This window comes from Lingula anatina, chromosome 4 (genome assembly GCF_051362555.1).
Source record: "Lingula anatina isolate TDL-2025a chromosome 4, LinAna3.0, whole genome shotgun sequence".
NCBI lineage: Eukaryota > Metazoa > Brachiopoda > Lingulata > Lingulida > Lingulidae > Lingula > Lingula anatina.
Window position 1 is genome coordinate 7,345,030 of NC_141770.1, and position 15,521 is coordinate 7,360,550.

The 15,521-nt window shown below is 35.0% G+C and overlaps 2 protein-coding genes across 2 annotated transcripts; both read left to right on the top strand.

Moving 5' to 3' along the window:
• The first annotated feature begins 4,548 nt into the window (after positions 1 to 4,548).
• On the top strand, positions 4,549 to 6,821 carry LOC112042492 (zinc finger protein 862-like). Its single transcript, XM_087010524.1, has 5 exons — positions 4,549 to 5,222; positions 5,385 to 5,616; positions 5,759 to 5,920; positions 6,179 to 6,453; positions 6,642 to 6,821. Exons 1-5 carry the CDS (start codon positions 4,746 to 4,748, stop codon positions 6,819 to 6,821), a joined length of 1,326 nt encoding a protein of 441 aa, XP_086866650.1. The 5' UTR covers positions 4,549 to 4,745.
• A 1,507-nt stretch (positions 6,822 to 8,328) lies between these two features.
• Positions 8,329 to 10,815, top strand: LOC147762197 (uncharacterized). Its single transcript, XM_087011572.1, has 5 exons — positions 8,329 to 8,598; positions 8,837 to 9,054; positions 9,372 to 9,501; positions 9,834 to 10,104; positions 10,238 to 10,815. The coding sequence occupies exons 1-5, from the start codon at positions 8,498 to 8,500 to the stop codon at positions 10,472 to 10,474; spliced, it is 957 nt and encodes a 318-aa protein (XP_086867698.1). The 5' UTR covers positions 8,329 to 8,497; the 3' UTR covers positions 10,475 to 10,815.
• Positions 10,816 to 15,521: the final 4,706 nt, after the last annotated feature.

The following is a 15,521-nucleotide window of genomic DNA, read 5'->3' on the forward strand; positions in this document are numbered from 1 at the left end:
CATAAGATGAGCACTAACATAAGACTAGACAGCAAAGCTGGCAAAATATACAGACACAAAACACAAAACAAGGTGCAACAATAGAGTTAAATATATTTTTTTCTGTGACAGCACCGAATATGGGCCAAGGCCTATGGGTTTGCAAATTCACCAGTTTTACCATTAGTTATATAATAGCTTGTTTCAATACTTATAAAACTGTGCACATGTATTGGTAAAAATAGTCAAATCCTGTTAGTTTTTAACTCAAACAGCTTTTTTTTACTAAACAAAACCTCTCTGCATATTTGATGTAAAACAAAAACATGGTTTGGTATCTATGGTAAGACAGTCACCAAAATACTTGCAAAAAATTAAATAAATAAATAAATAAATAAATAAATAAATAAATAATGATATTTTAAAATTTTTTTACTCAGTCAAAGTGGGGGGAGGGGGGGGCATGCACCATGTTCAGAATGAATACCAGTGGATGTCTGGGGATGGCTACAGGAACATGGACCCTATCTCCTGATGTCAGGGAGGGAAAAATGGTTGGAGCCTGGTACACAAATCTTGACTGCATTGAGACAAATCATCTCCAACAAAAGATTTCAGGACATTATGTCAGGAACCTTGGTTACAGGCACTGCAAAACTTCTAGAACACAGTCGACATCAGAAGGATTGGGATGAGAAGATCTCCTTATTCCTCATGTCCTACCGCAGCTCACAACACGACAGCACTGGCTAAACCCCAAATCTAATGGTATTAGTTAGAAAAATTGATTTACCGGCCTATATTGTTTCTGGATGGCCATGTTACATGAAGTAGATAATTTTAATTTGGTGATGATTTTCCACTTTTCAGTATTTACAACTAATGGGTGTGAATGAAAATTTTATACCATGTGAGACTCATGAATGATTGAAAAACTTGAGTAAAAGCCTAAATAGATCCTTTGAAATGGCTCGAGAAAAACTGAAAAGTGTGCAGAAATGTCAAAAAACAGTTGTATGATGCAAAGTTGAGAGAGAGTGAATATACTTGTGGTCAGAAGGTATATTTGAGGGATGAAAGTCATAAAAATTGAGAAAGTAAGAAACTTAGACCCTTATATAGAGGACCATATGATATGTTATCAAAGCATCCCCACCTCTCTATACAATTAAAGATAAAAAAGGGAAAATCCAGGTGGTACATCATGATAGATTGAGAAAATTTGTTGAAAGAGAGAGTGATTTTCAGTTGAATGAACCACAATTGGTGGAACCAATTGTAAAAAGATCAAGATTTGGTAGACAATTATTATTAGACATGATTATATTGATATATGTTTTGTTTATTAGTTAAGATATAATTGTATATAGATACTTCCTTAATTTTTGGCAGTGCTGAAATAAAAGGAACTTAATTTATTTATTTGTATTTTTTATTTTTTTTTAGACCATGGATGAATCAAACATATACAATATTCTCGCAGAGAAAGAGTATAATTGGTGCAGAAATTGGATCGAACAACCAAACACTCTGCTCAACATATCAATTAACAATATAATACCACAAAATTTACCACAGTCCAGAATGTCAATGTACATGGGAACTCTACTTAATGAAAGAGTGCTATTAGAGAAAGGAATGGATTGGATGATTGAAAATATCTATTCATATCAAAACAATATAACGAAAGAAGAATGTGTAGATATCATACTTTACTTGAGAGATAAATTGTATGGCTATTAAAAAAAAAAAAAAATCCATAATAAAGATATATTTAATAAAGTATATTATAGTTTGTACTTCCTATTATATTTCAGGTAATTTGATCAAAACAACAGTCCAAGTTGGTATAGGTTTTTTAAATATTTGTTTGAATTTTATTGTTGAGCATAATACATTGAGCACTGCATGAATAGGTTGATAGCTACTTTTGTCTTTTTTGGATTATGGTTATTAAAAAAAAAAAAAAAAAATTAAATATTACCTAACACGGTTACACTGTTCAAACTAATATGTTGCAGTTTAGCATGTGTTTTGCATGTAATCGGATTAGAGGTTGTCAAGGTAATAATTCTTTTCTTTTTACACATTTTAATGATGGTATTTTATTTGGGGATTTGGTATAAAAGTAATATTTATACATAGTAAAGGCGGCGATGCTGTAATACTATGTTAGTAATTAATGAAATACTATGTTTATGATGTAATACTGTGTTAATAATGTAAAATTATGTTTATAATGTAATATGTTAATATTCATTTGAAAGAAAAGATCATTATCATGTATGTTCATTCAAGAAAATAAACCATTGTATAAGTTTATTTCAGATATGGATGATCTAGACATGCTAGATGAAGCCTGTTTTGTCCCGGATTATGATGACACTGATTTGGTGGAAGATCCTACTGTCCTAATTGGTGAAGAGGGGAAGGAAGTTATCCACTCAAATTGCAGAAGGAAGAAACAGAGGAAAGAAGTTCAGTGTGGTTTGTGTCTGGTGTCCAGTGCTGACCTGAGTAGACATCTTGGACGTCATGTGAAATCTGTTCATTTGCCATGGTATATGACTCCAGGATTGGTGTGCTGGTATTGCAGATCGATGGAAAAGGACAATTCGCTTTTGCGTAAACGTCATGGTGATGTTCATTCGTGTGGAACTGGTGAATTCGAGGAAAAACTGTGGATCCAATTGGTGAATGGATTTATACATTTCCTGATATTAACATTAAATATGAGAAATATATGGGAACTGATGGACTATGTGAAAAGTGAAGGACTAGTAATGTTGCCAGATAACTGTTCCAAGGAGGACATTGACTTTGTAAAAATATACATTTATGGAAATGGTATGGAGCCTAAGACTGAGATTCTGAATTCTTTGTTGACTTTGTTTCACTGGAAAACTTTGTATCATCTGTTACAAAAACTTTCATCAGAGGATCGTGAACTCAGTAGTCATTGGTATCGGCGGATGGAATTTACTTTGCTATATGGATAAAAAATGAACTATATAATGATTTGACATTTCACATTGACATTGTTATCATTACTAATGTTGTTTTGAGCAACTTTGAGTTAAAATCACTTTATTTGCTTTTAAAGTTGATTTAAAGTGATAATGGATTTAAAACTTTGTTTTGCATTCCTAAGGATGAACATTTATGCTGAGAGATGGACTTGATTGACTTTACTTGTGTTAAAGTTAAATGTTGAATCTTGGCATAACAAGAATGAACTTAATTGCATTACTTGCTCATTTTAAAGGTAAAGTACGATTACATTTGTTAAATTATAGTAATTGTTAGTTTAACAATTTAAAGTAATGGTTTATATTGTAATAATAGGGGGGGAGTTTTGTTCGACAAAAGGGGGGAGAGTGTGACGATGTAGTGTGTTAGATGAGATTATTTTATATTGCTACCGGTAGATGTCTCTATAAGTAAAGTGTTGTCCGGTGTGCAAGTTTGAATCTCTCCGGTGATTGGTAACTTAAAGGTAAAACTGTTCACTGTATAGTTGGTTCTGATTGGTAAACGTGTACTATCTGAACTTGTATATAAGGTCCGACTTGAAATAAATCGGTCTCTTTGTTGGGACTTTTGGCTCTAGCCTCTGTGTTCTTGGCTCTTTTGGTCCTCTTTGGCTCTTTACGGCTCTTAACTCTGAGATACCAGTAAGTACATTGTTATTTGTACCTTCATAAGGCACTCGGCCGTGAAGGCGTAACAGCATGACTGACGTTGGAAGGCAGCTTGATATCAATATGGAGAATATATAAGTACCTATGTTGATAACATCATATTATTGCTATCGTCCATTATTTGGTACAATCATTTTTACAAGGCTTTTACTGGTTTCCTTCAAAGGGACAACAGTATTTAAATGAACAGTATAGGCCAATTCCGTTCATTATTGGAAAGTCTCCGAGGTTGGTAAGACAAAATTGAATGATGAGCACAAGAAAATGATAAGAATAGGAGCCATTGGAAAACAAAAAAGCGTTCAAAAAAGCTGTTCACCAAGAGACTAAGTCCACGTCGTAGAAGTGAAATAGATGGAAATGTGATGATTATTTTTGTAGCTGATTTGAAGTAGCAATCTGTCCCCCAACAAAATGATTTAGTTCATGTAGAAGTGAATAGACAGAAACACGCTGATCATTTTTTTAAAAATGTTTTTGCAGCAGATTTGCAGTAGTAACCAATTCCCCAACAAAATGCCTAAGTTCACGTAGTAGTAAAGTGATATTAATTGTTTAAGTTATTCATGTTTCTCCTGGATTACTGCCTATCATTACAGCACAGATGTTATGTACCACCTTGCATGATATTAGGTAGTTCTGCATAAAAAAAAGAATACAGAATATTTATATAGGCCAAATTGTATTATGGTGATGACATAGCAGTGATTGCGAAAGCCGTCGGACCACGGCCATATGCCGGCAAAAATTCTGTGGGCTGGTACATCCTTAAAACTCATCGGCCCACATGTCCGACGGACTAAAGTCTAATTTCTTAACAGGGAAAACTCGCCTCTTCAACTCGCCTCATCTGAATTTATCGTTAAGCTCTGTGCACGCACTAGATATTTTGTATCAAATACATGCCAGCCTGTCCATAAGATTTAGTGGGTGTGGTTTTTATCTGATTGGGTAGTACAACAGTAATTGACGTTTCTTTATCGATCACGCGGCAAACGAAAGTTACTCTCTCTCCAGGCAGAAGATCCTCGCTGTTGTTAATAAAGCGAATGCTGCTTGGAGAGTATGAAACCATGTGGTCATGTGACCGCAAGTACCTTCGCCGGCGCCATGTCCACGTCGAAGATCACCTCGTGGCTCGGTATTGTAGAGAAAAATAGTGAAAAAAAAAGCCCAAATACCACTAACATTAGCAGAAAATCTTTTTTTCAAGAGTATGATAAAACACGGAAACGGAGTTTTAACCCAAAATGGAAATTACTGCATCCTTGGGTGTATTATGATGACGACGAGGACGCCATGATATGCACTAAATGTGCAAAGTTTTATGGCGCGGGAACATTGCAAAACTCATTTATATCTGGGTGCAAAAACTTTAAAACGAGTGCCCTCAAGGACCACGAAGTCAGCAAGTCACATATTTCAGCGCTTGCTACACTGTCAAACAGAGAGCCTGCGAGTTCCGCGGCAGTCGCAGGAAGTACGGCAGGCAAGGCTCTCCTAGCCCTGAAGTCGGCAGAACGAAGTCGTTTAGAAAGCATGGTAAGGGAGACAAATAATGTTTGTAGAGATTAATACTGTCTTGTGAAGTAGTTTAGTGGTTAAGTCATTGAAAGTTCTCAATTTATTTCATAGAACTTTACATTTAAACTTGACGTTTCACTTTTTTATTTTTTCATTTTTTTCCTTATTTACTGCTTCAAGGTCCGGAACGCCCATTATATTGCTAAAATGAATCGTCCGCTGACGGATTTTACTTCACTTGTCGTCTTGGATAGAGCCAAAGGCCTGGACACTGCAAACACATACAAGAACAACAGGGCCGCTCTCGGGTTCATCGAGGCCATTGCTGCTCAGGAGAAAAGCAGAATTGTCCAGAGTGTGAAAGAGGCTCCTTTTTTCAGTTTCATTATGGATGGCAGTAGTGATTTGACAGGTAAATCCATGTCTGAATATCCTGGATACCTTATTATTAGATGTTTTGCATGAATTTTTTATTTCTGTGAAATAGTATATATTATAAACTTCGTCTTTATAAGTTCACTCAAATGTAACTGGAGTTTTAATTTTTCATTCAGGAGATGAACAAGAGACAATATATATAAGGTTTACCAAAAATGGAGTTCCCAGTATGAAGTTTCTGTCCATAGATTCACCAAAGAGCACATGCGCTGCAGATCTGTATGACCATGTAAATCATGTTTTCATAAATAGTCAGATTGACAGTGAAATATTCAAAGGTAAATATTAAAATTAATTTAATATGTATATGATAGTAACGCTGAGAATCCAAATAAAGTGAACAAAAATACTCTGAGTGAAATGAATACCTAGTTCGAATTCATGTTTTCAACATTTGTAAATAATTTTTAATATCCAGGTGCTGCGGTATTATTTTTTTGTCTAGGTGTCACATACATGTATACGCTCAAGATTCTGCAGTGTACAGATTCTTGGATGATATAAATTTTATTAATTTGTTATTAATCTTTATCTAGGTAAAATGGTAGGAATGGGATGTGACGGGGCCAGTAACATGTTAGGCAGTAAGTCTGGTTTGGCATCTCGTCTTCAGAGTGATAACCCAGAGCTTGTGACAGTGCACTGCCTGTGCCACAGGTTGGAGTTGGCCATGAAGGATGTGACAAAAGTTCATTGTAAAAAGCTCTACGATAGAGTGATGACAGTGATGATAGGACTTCATTACTTCTACAAGAAATCCCACAAGAACAAGAAGGGCCTGCAGAGAGCATGGGATACTTTGAAGATCCAGGTATTTGTGGATATTTTACACTATTGCATGTACCTTTTCATCATTTCCAGAAATTTCTACACTTGTAATAATAATTTTCTTCTCTCAATTTTTCTGGATTATTTTTAATTGGTCAGCAGTTTTTTTTTTAATTTATTTTTATTTTTATTTAATTTTGCATATTTACTCAAGGGAAGTTACCATTCCAGGGCACACTGCCTCCCAAAGTAACAGGGACGAGGTGGATCTGTCATGTTAGCAGGGGGGTGGATAATATTCTGCACAACTTTCCAGCTTATGAACTTCACCTGAGCAATGCCAGCCATGAGAATGCAAAGGCTGAAGGACTTGTCAAGATATTGCTGCAGAAAGAGATTGTCTTACGGTAATTCTCCAATCTATACGAACGATTAAAATTAATTATTTTTGGAAGATAATCATTTTGTTCGTAAGGCTTGAAATTCAGTCTGCTAAAAATTGCCACGCGTTCGTATCCATTGAAATACGAATGGAATACGGCTGTACCGGAAATTATCTCCACTTACCTACATTGCTAAGTGTAAGCATTACTTTCAGATTAAATCACTGTGATCAGCTTTTAGCACAAACAAATTATTCTTGCGATATTGCAATGAATTAAAACAAACTAAACAAAAGTCGGGAATTCAAGTTAAGAAACAATTTCTTCATACTAAAGAGGTACATTTCTCCCAACACAAGACAACATCGTTTTTCCCTGTTATGTTTTACCAAGACAGGACAACATCGTTTTTCCCAACTTCTGTCAAAAACAGACAAGAATATTTGCGTATCCAGTTGCATATTTTATTTAATGCGTATTTACTTTTAATATGATTTCACATATAGAAAATCTGCAATATTAATAGTGTCACCCCCCCCCCCCCAAATTAGGCCTACATAAATTTCTTCCGCCAACACAAAATACTTGAAACTCCTCACAGTTGATATCACTGACGTTAATAGAGATTATACTTGATATGAAAAATAACATCAGCTCAATTCACGTCTATTTATGAAAGTCTTTTACAGCATATTAATTTGCACGCAATCAATGTAAACTTAATTAGAAAAAATACAGAAAACTGCAGGTAAATTTGTATAAAGTCATACGGCACCTTTATTTTTCACAATCACCAATATCAGTAAGGTTTACCTAATAGTTGTTCATGAGACAAGGTCTTTAACAAGGAAAAACAAACAAACAAAAAAGCATGAACTTTATCACAACTCAAATTAGAAAAATAAATACAATACAAGACAGAACTCCTCTTAAAAAATTTAATTTCCTAATGACTACCAAAAACAAAGAAAAACTCGATCATTGACTATGGATTTCTCATACTCTTCTGTTCTGCGTGGGTTTCACGTTTATAGATTTTACTGGAAACCAGTTATCGGTGAAACACCGATGGTGGATGTTGATGATCCAGTCAGCCGGCAGAAGTTAAAAAATGATAATAAACAGTAAGTAATTTATGTGTACTGATGCTTTCAATAATTTCTAAATAACAATAGGGTTTTAAAACTGGCCTGCAGCTGCCGGCGGGCAGGTTGAGTCCTTTTATCGTCTCATTCAAAAACAGCACAAATACATGATAACAATCTCTCCTGTCAAGTGGCAGTTCCTTTGTTTGGAACGGTGGTCTGAAAACTCGCTTTGACGAATCATGGGGCGAGTTTCAATTGGGCACACTTTCTTGCGTTCGGAAAATTTAAATTGTGCCAAAGGTGAGTTTAGCGATCGTTCGTACAGAACGGAGACAAAAAATTCAGATTCAGAGAAAAAACGTTTCGTTCGTAATTATTGCGGCGTTCGTATAGATTGGAGAATTACCGTATTTATGTTGGTGTTACAGGTATGTCACTGGCAGCTTTCATAGTGATATATTTTAAAAGTAAACACTTATGGCTCATAACACAATATGGTGAAAGTAACTTAACCCAAAACATTGACCTTTACAAAATTTAATACTCTGCAGTATGTTAAGATTTTTTTTAGTCAAGTCAAATTATATAATTTTTCCAGGATTTATTAGATCCATTGATGAGGCTTTCACTGAAATTACAAAGCGATGAGGTCACATTGGCCGATGCCATGGTATGGTATGAGGTCACAGTTGAAAACCTTCTTAAGTTCAAGTCCAGGTATCACCTTATTTTGATTTTCTTGAATATCAATTTAACTGTGTTTTATCTTTTGTTCACATATTTATTGTTTTATTTGGAAATTGCAAATTATACATTTCTCCAAGTTCTAATATGCATTTATATTTTTGATGAAAAAGTAATGTTATTTATTTTTGTACATCAGAACATAAAAAAAAAAAAAAAACAGTTGGATATGATTAATTTAATCCCATTTTATTTACTTTTTTACTTTTAGGGATTATTGTGAATTGTTGACTGATGGTAAATTCAAAGGGGTTACCTTGAAGGGCAGAGAACCACAACTACGCTATAAGGAATCTCTTATTGATGGGCTGATTGAGAGCATTGAAACCCGGTTTGGCTTTAATGATTCTGAAATGAATGTTGTTAAAGCAACTGCTATATGTAACCTCAGAAGATGGCCTCCAAATGGAAACATCAAAGAGATTGAAGGTATGTTCTTGTGCCGGTTATATTACTTCACTTAAATTTTATGTACAAGAATTGAAGCTTGCATTTTATTTACAACATTTGTAGAACAAGATTTAATTTATACAGATATGCACAGGTCCACGTTTGGCAAATTATTAAATCCTTTTCAATCACTAGGTTTTGTCTTAAGTTATTTAAGATAGTAAGAATATATAAACAAATAATTTAGCTGAGTGAAACATTTTTGTTTTCCAATTCTGACTGTAGTAATCCTGCAGTTTTTCGGAGAGCATCATTTTATTTATATTTATTTATTATTATTATTTTGCTGTTTTCAGAATTTGGCACTGAAGAAGTCCAAACTGTGCTCAGACGTTTCCCCAATGCACTTGTAGGAGCTGGTATGGATGTGGATGAGAAAGTAGTCTTGCAGGAGTGGCAGGTTCTGAAGCGGGTACTGTACAAAAGGTATATTGCTCTACGTTTTTTTTTTTTTTTTATTTGTTTGTTTTGGCTGTGCTATCATGACACAAAGCAATCTTAATGGTTTGTTTCAAGGAATATTTAAAATTAAGATTCCATAATGTAGTTGCTATCAAAAATGTTTTACCACATATTGGCAATACATTCTTATTACTATAGATAAAAGACAAGCCATGTGCATTTCATTGGTAATTTGGTTTCTGTTTATAGTGTTAACTTAAAGATTATTTTAATTTATTAATTTTTTATAGTGATCAGAGATATTTCATAATGAAGTGTTAGGGGAATAATGTGTATGTTTTTTTCTTGTTTCACAGGTATGGTGACAGTTTGCATTCTAGTACATCTTGGCCACAAATTATGTGTGAATATGGAGAAGACTTTTCCTGCCTCCTGTTGATAGAGCTTTTGCAATCTCTGCCTCCTACTTCAGTGAGATGCGAAACCACTTTTTCTCAGATGAAATTAATAAAGACCAACAGAAGGTGTAGATTGAAGTCATCCACAATGGACAGTTTAATGATGGTGAAACTGGAATCATCACCTGTAGATGCATTTAACCCAACACCAGTATTGGAGAGCTGGCTAGTATGTAATTTTTGGACCTGTTAATAATTGATTAAAGGTGACAATTATATGTGTAAAGTGATAATATTAACCATAACTTTTTAGTTTTATGAATATGTGCTCCCATTTGAAGTTTTCCCTTTTTACTTTTCAGTCTTCAGGAAGGAAGATAAAATACTGTCGTAGCAAGAGTGACAATGCTGAGTTGGAGGGAGCAGAAATTGCAGAATCAATGGAAGACCTTAACTCTGGAAGTGAAAGTGACGTGGAAAATGTGGCAGACAAAGTTAATGACTTTTATGATAGATATTACACTGACAGTGATGCAGATGACATGGACATTGAACAACAGAATCTTGATTTTCTCTATCGTTTTGCAAGAGACACCTGATGACATTTTGGCAACCTTTCCAGCACGATTGATTTAAATATTATGTACAGACACAGATGTTAAGCATTATGTAATATTGCATTAAAAAAGAAGAAAACACAATTTTGGGTGCTGCTGCCATGATGACCATTATGGGAAAACCATGTTATTTATGATTGCCAAACTATCAAAATAGAAATACAGGACTAAAATGCAGCCTGAGTTGGAAAAGCAGTCTAATTGGCTTCTTTTTCTGGAAGTTATACATTTTCAAAGTGTGAACTTTTTACACATTTTACTTACATTAGTATTACCTGTTGAGCATAATTAAAAACTTGAAATAAAGGATGTTTAAACTTGAAGCTTTATGTAGTCTATTGCGTCTTATTACATTTTATTGTGGGCTGGTAAAAAAAGGTGTGGGCTGACAAATTTTAATTTGCTCCAGCCCACATGTCTGGTAAGTTTTCAATCTCTTTCGCAATCACTGTCTTACTGCCAGTTAAACAGTTCTTTGTGAAAATTAAATTTTTCACATATTGGCATTTTCAGGGTGTGACTTTGAAGTTCCACGGGCTTAAAGACCCATTCTAGTCATATTTTCTGAAAATCCGTGATACATATACTTTATTATTAAAAATTGACGGTCATTATGCTGCTAACCATTATGTAATATTGTATCAGAATAGAAGTAAACCCAAATTTGGGTACTGCTGCCATAATGACCATTCTGGGAAAATCATGTTACTTATGATTGCCAAACTTTCAAAAAAAAAAAAAAAAAAAAAAAGAAAAAAAAAAAATACAGGACTAAAATGCAGGCCGAGTTGGAAAAGCATTCTCATTGGCTTCTTTTTCTGAAAGTTATACATTTTCAAAGTGTGAACTTGAACTCCCATGGGCCTGAAGCCTTATGCTTGTTACACATTTTACTTACATTGGTATTACCTTTTGAGCATAATTAAAATTTGATGTTCAATTTGCAGTTTAACATAATGTACTTTTGCATCAGAATTGACAGTAGCCTCTTTTGTGCATAGTTATTTGCTGCCTTGTTTCACAATAACAGCTACCATACGTTTTTTTATTCACTTTGTTAGCGTATTTTGTACTAAGTATTATGAGCACGTTTTTCACTTGTTGAAAAACTCCATTTGTGAGCATATCCAGGTATAAGTACATGTAAACTAACTGGGATTTATACAATAAATAGTAGTGCTAACCTTAGTTGGCAAAGTATTCTTTTTACTTTTCTGCATGATTGACGTTAGAAAGCAGCTTGATGTCAATATGGAGAATATATAAGTACCTGGATAATATCATATTATTGCCATCATCTGTTATTTGGTACAATCATTTTTACAAGGCTTTTACCGGTTTCCTTCAAAGGGACAACAGTATTTAAATGATTTGCATAGGCCAATTCTGTTCATTATTGGAAAGTCTCCGAGGCTGGTAAGACAAAATTGAATGATGAGCATGAGAAAATGATAAGGAGTCATCGGAAAACAAAAAGCTGTTCATCAACATACTAAGACTTGACTAAGTCCACATCAAAGAAGTGAAATAGATGGAAACGTGCTGATCATTTTTGCAGCCAATTTGAAGTAGCAACTTATCCGCCAACAAAATGACTAAGTTCACATAGAAGAAGTGAAGTAGACAGAAACATGCTGATCATTTTAGCAATGTTTTTGCAGCAGATTTGCAGTAGTAACCAATTCCCCAACAAAATGCCTAAGTTCACGTAGTAGTAAAGTGATATTAATTGTTTAAGTTATTCATGTTTCTCCTGGTCTTCTGGATTATTGCCTATCATTACAGCACAAATGTTACATACAGTCATAAGATTATGTATGTGTGCATTTATTCCATCTAACGTAAGAAGATTAGATACAATTATAACGTCAGAAAATACAATAGAGGGAGTGTGATAATGATAGGGTCGCTAAACGATTTTGACGGAATATAGTGACTAGCCTTATCCTCTTGTCGCCTGGGTAGGCACGCCCCCTTAGAGTACTTATGTAAACAAAAGGTCTTCCATAGAGAACTATCCTTTTGTTCAACAGCTTCGCGCGTGCAGCGGATTATGTGTATAGTGACGCTATACAGCTAAATGCAGTTAAATCTGTGAAAGCTGTTACTTAATTTATTCTGCTGTGTCGGACGTTGTGGGCCAGCCCAATGGTTCATTCACTTATTCTTTTCTGAAGATTGGTGATGCATATTTCGAATGCTTAATTATTTGCCCTCCTTCTTACAAGAGAAAGGAAAAGGGGAGAGAAACGGAGACAGTGTCAAATAAAAAGGGTAAAGAGTAATATAATTCATTAATTAAAGGGACTCGTGGTGGAAGAAACGATAGACTGTTTTGCATCAAGGTATGCAATTATAATCCCACATGGCCATCGCATATACGGCCGTAGTTTAAATACATTACTCATAGTTGTATTTAATTACATTATTTTGCTGAATAGACATACATTTTTAAGTTGGTCTTTCAGGAAATCGTTTTGTTTGAAATAACACACACGACAGAGGTAAAATCACATATAAATTTATTTTGAAATAAAATGTTTCGTTAGATCTTGTAAACACTCAGCGAAATGCACCTAGTGATTATATTCAATGTGCCATCATTTAATTGCTTTCTCGGTTTCATTAATTGACGATAATAATTGCAGTAAGCAAGAAGGAGGAAATGCTGAAGACAAAACAACGCCGTGGGTATGTGTGACTTTCTCCCTTAACATTTTCTATGATGCTGTCAAAGAAAAAGGAACCGAGATAGCGATCATTTAAACCCCTGCTGTTTACAGGTGGACTTCTTCGTTTACCATTTAAATGCCCCCCTCCCCCAGCAGACCCAACTTGAGGAATGCCATTGTAGCTACAGTACACTGTATATCAAACTTCGGTCCAAGTTATAAAATGTTTAAGCACAAAACGATAATTTGAGGGTATTTTTTCATTCAAGACAAAATTCAATAACTATGATGTGTGACAAAAGAGACTTTACAAAGCTTTACGTGTACTTAGATATATTCCAGTAACCTATGGAGATAGGCTAGCGACGTAATTGTAACCTCAACAGGCAGTGTCCCCGACGAAAGCAAGCACCACAATAAACACTGAAAGGCGGGGTACAAAAATTAACTTTTTTAAATATCGATTACAACATGCTGTACAATGACCGAGTCGTGAAAGGGGTTTTGGACTTCTTTGCGTTAAAAACAAATTCATTTCGAAATCAAAAGAGCATTTTTTGGGGGCACGTGGGGGGGGGGGGGGGTAAATAGTAACTCATTCCGTAATCCTTCCTGCACATTTATTTAATCGTATCAAAACGTTTGATACACAATGTTCGCTAGTGTCATAATTTTGGCGATGTATTAAAACCATAATTGTACAAAGTAGGTTAGCATAAGTTAGGCAACAACCAGTGTGAAGAACAACTCCCTTTTTAAGTGAGGCAAGACAACTTATTCAAACTGATTATAACCTTGATAAAGACACAAGGTAAAGGAGTTATGTAAACTAGCGTGTGAAAACACATTCTTTGTCACTGTTACAAGACAATGGAGGCGACCAAGTGGGGTAATTACAATATACCCCTGTACAGTCAAAGAGAAATTAGTTATGAAAGCTTACATCGGGTCAGCCCTTAATTTGCTTGTCCGAAAGAAAGAGATAGATGTCGCAACGCGAATCCTTTTATTAACTCTTCATGAGTTTGTGTAAAAGTGTGAAAGACAGGCAACGATCTCGAGTCGCTGTTGATATTGTTCGCAATTAATATTGGAGTATACCGCCTACATGTAAACATCAGACAAGGCGTTGAGATCGATAAAAGTGGAGGTTTATCTGAAAAATTAGATGCCATTTTTGTGAAATGACTTATTAAGTGATGTGCATGTACCGAACATGTTTAAATTCTTGATTTTTATTATTTGAAATATCTTCATACACGGCCTCATATTTATATTTCTCTCAGGCCATACTCATTTTATTGTATAACATGGGACTCTAAAGCACAGGACATTGTGAAAGTTAATTGGCTACAGAGACTTGTTATCCTTTATGCAGTTTTATAGCGTGGATGAACTAGAAACAGGCTTTACTTAGCTTTACTTAATTTACGAAAATTTAAACAAAATCAATCTGCAAGGCTTGCTTTGACTTGATGTTAACCTAACACTGGTTTTAAAAGGAGAAATATAAATATGTTGGATGGATTAAATCACCGACACCGTTCTATTTTAACTTAACGTGGTCATATACACAGTAACACAGATAATATTTATAAGTTGTCTGTCGTTCAGCACGCATTATAGGCGAGTAGCGAAACAGTGATGATGATCAATCCAAGTAAAATCTAGGCAAGTACCTGTATTGTTTACAAAATAGATCATGACGAATAAGCCTACGCTTTAATAAATAATCACCACACGGTTCTGTTTTTGTCACTTAAAAGCTTTCGTTTAAAGACGCTCAATGATATCAAAAATGATTCGACGCTTTAAAAATGGACCGGTTCAAGGGGCATTTTTTGTTTCAGCTAGGGACTTCAGGTAGAGGATTCAGTGTAGGTGTTTCCTCGGATGAAAACAGCATCACACCCTAGGTCTAAGCGGGTTGACTAGAAGCTTTTTGTCCAAGCATCCTATTCCTACTACTAAACTAATAACTCTAAACCACAAAGGTTTGTGCGGTAAAAATATTTAAACTAAATGAGGTGCATTGACAGAGGCACAAGTACAATCCAACGCCAACGTGCAACAGGGGAAAGTCTGACAGTGTATTACATAATATATGAAAGTGCGGTCAATATTAACAGTGTAAGACATCAGTTAAAGAGGAGGGGGTACGTCTTACTATCTTTTGTTAAACGCGACTGTTATTATCTCTCGAACAAGCTTAAACCATCATTAAACAATTACTGTGTCTCCGGCTGTCGTGCAGAAACGGCATGTCGAACATATTTTGCTACAGTTACAAACAGGGAAAACTAGCGACTTAATTGTTCTAGATCGCTCTAGTAAGAAAGTATAAGTGCGGCGCCCGG

Bases quoted from the DNA above. Each gene is read 5' to 3' on its own strand.
- LOC112042492 (XM_087010524.1), top strand. From the start codon at position 4,746: ATGAAACCATGTGGTCATGTGACCGCAAGTACCTTCGCCGGCGCCATG. The intron at 5,223-5,384 runs GTAAGGGAGACA...TACTGCTTCAAG, and splicing joins GAAGTCGTTTAGAAAGCATG to GTCCGGAACGCCCATTATAT. The intron at 5,617-5,758 runs GTAAATCCATGT...TTTTTCATTCAG, and splicing joins TGGCAGTAGTGATTTGACAG to GAGATGAACAAGAGACAATA.
- LOC147762197 (XM_087011572.1), top strand. From the start codon at position 8,498: ATGAGGCTTTCACTGAAATTACAAAGCGATGAGGTCACATTGGCCGAT. The intron at 8,599-8,836 runs GTATCACCTTAT...TTTTACTTTTAG, and splicing joins CTTCTTAAGTTCAAGTCCAG to GGATTATTGTGAATTGTTGA. The intron at 9,055-9,371 runs GTATGTTCTTGT...TGCTGTTTTCAG, and splicing joins AAACATCAAAGAGATTGAAG to AATTTGGCACTGAAGAAGTC.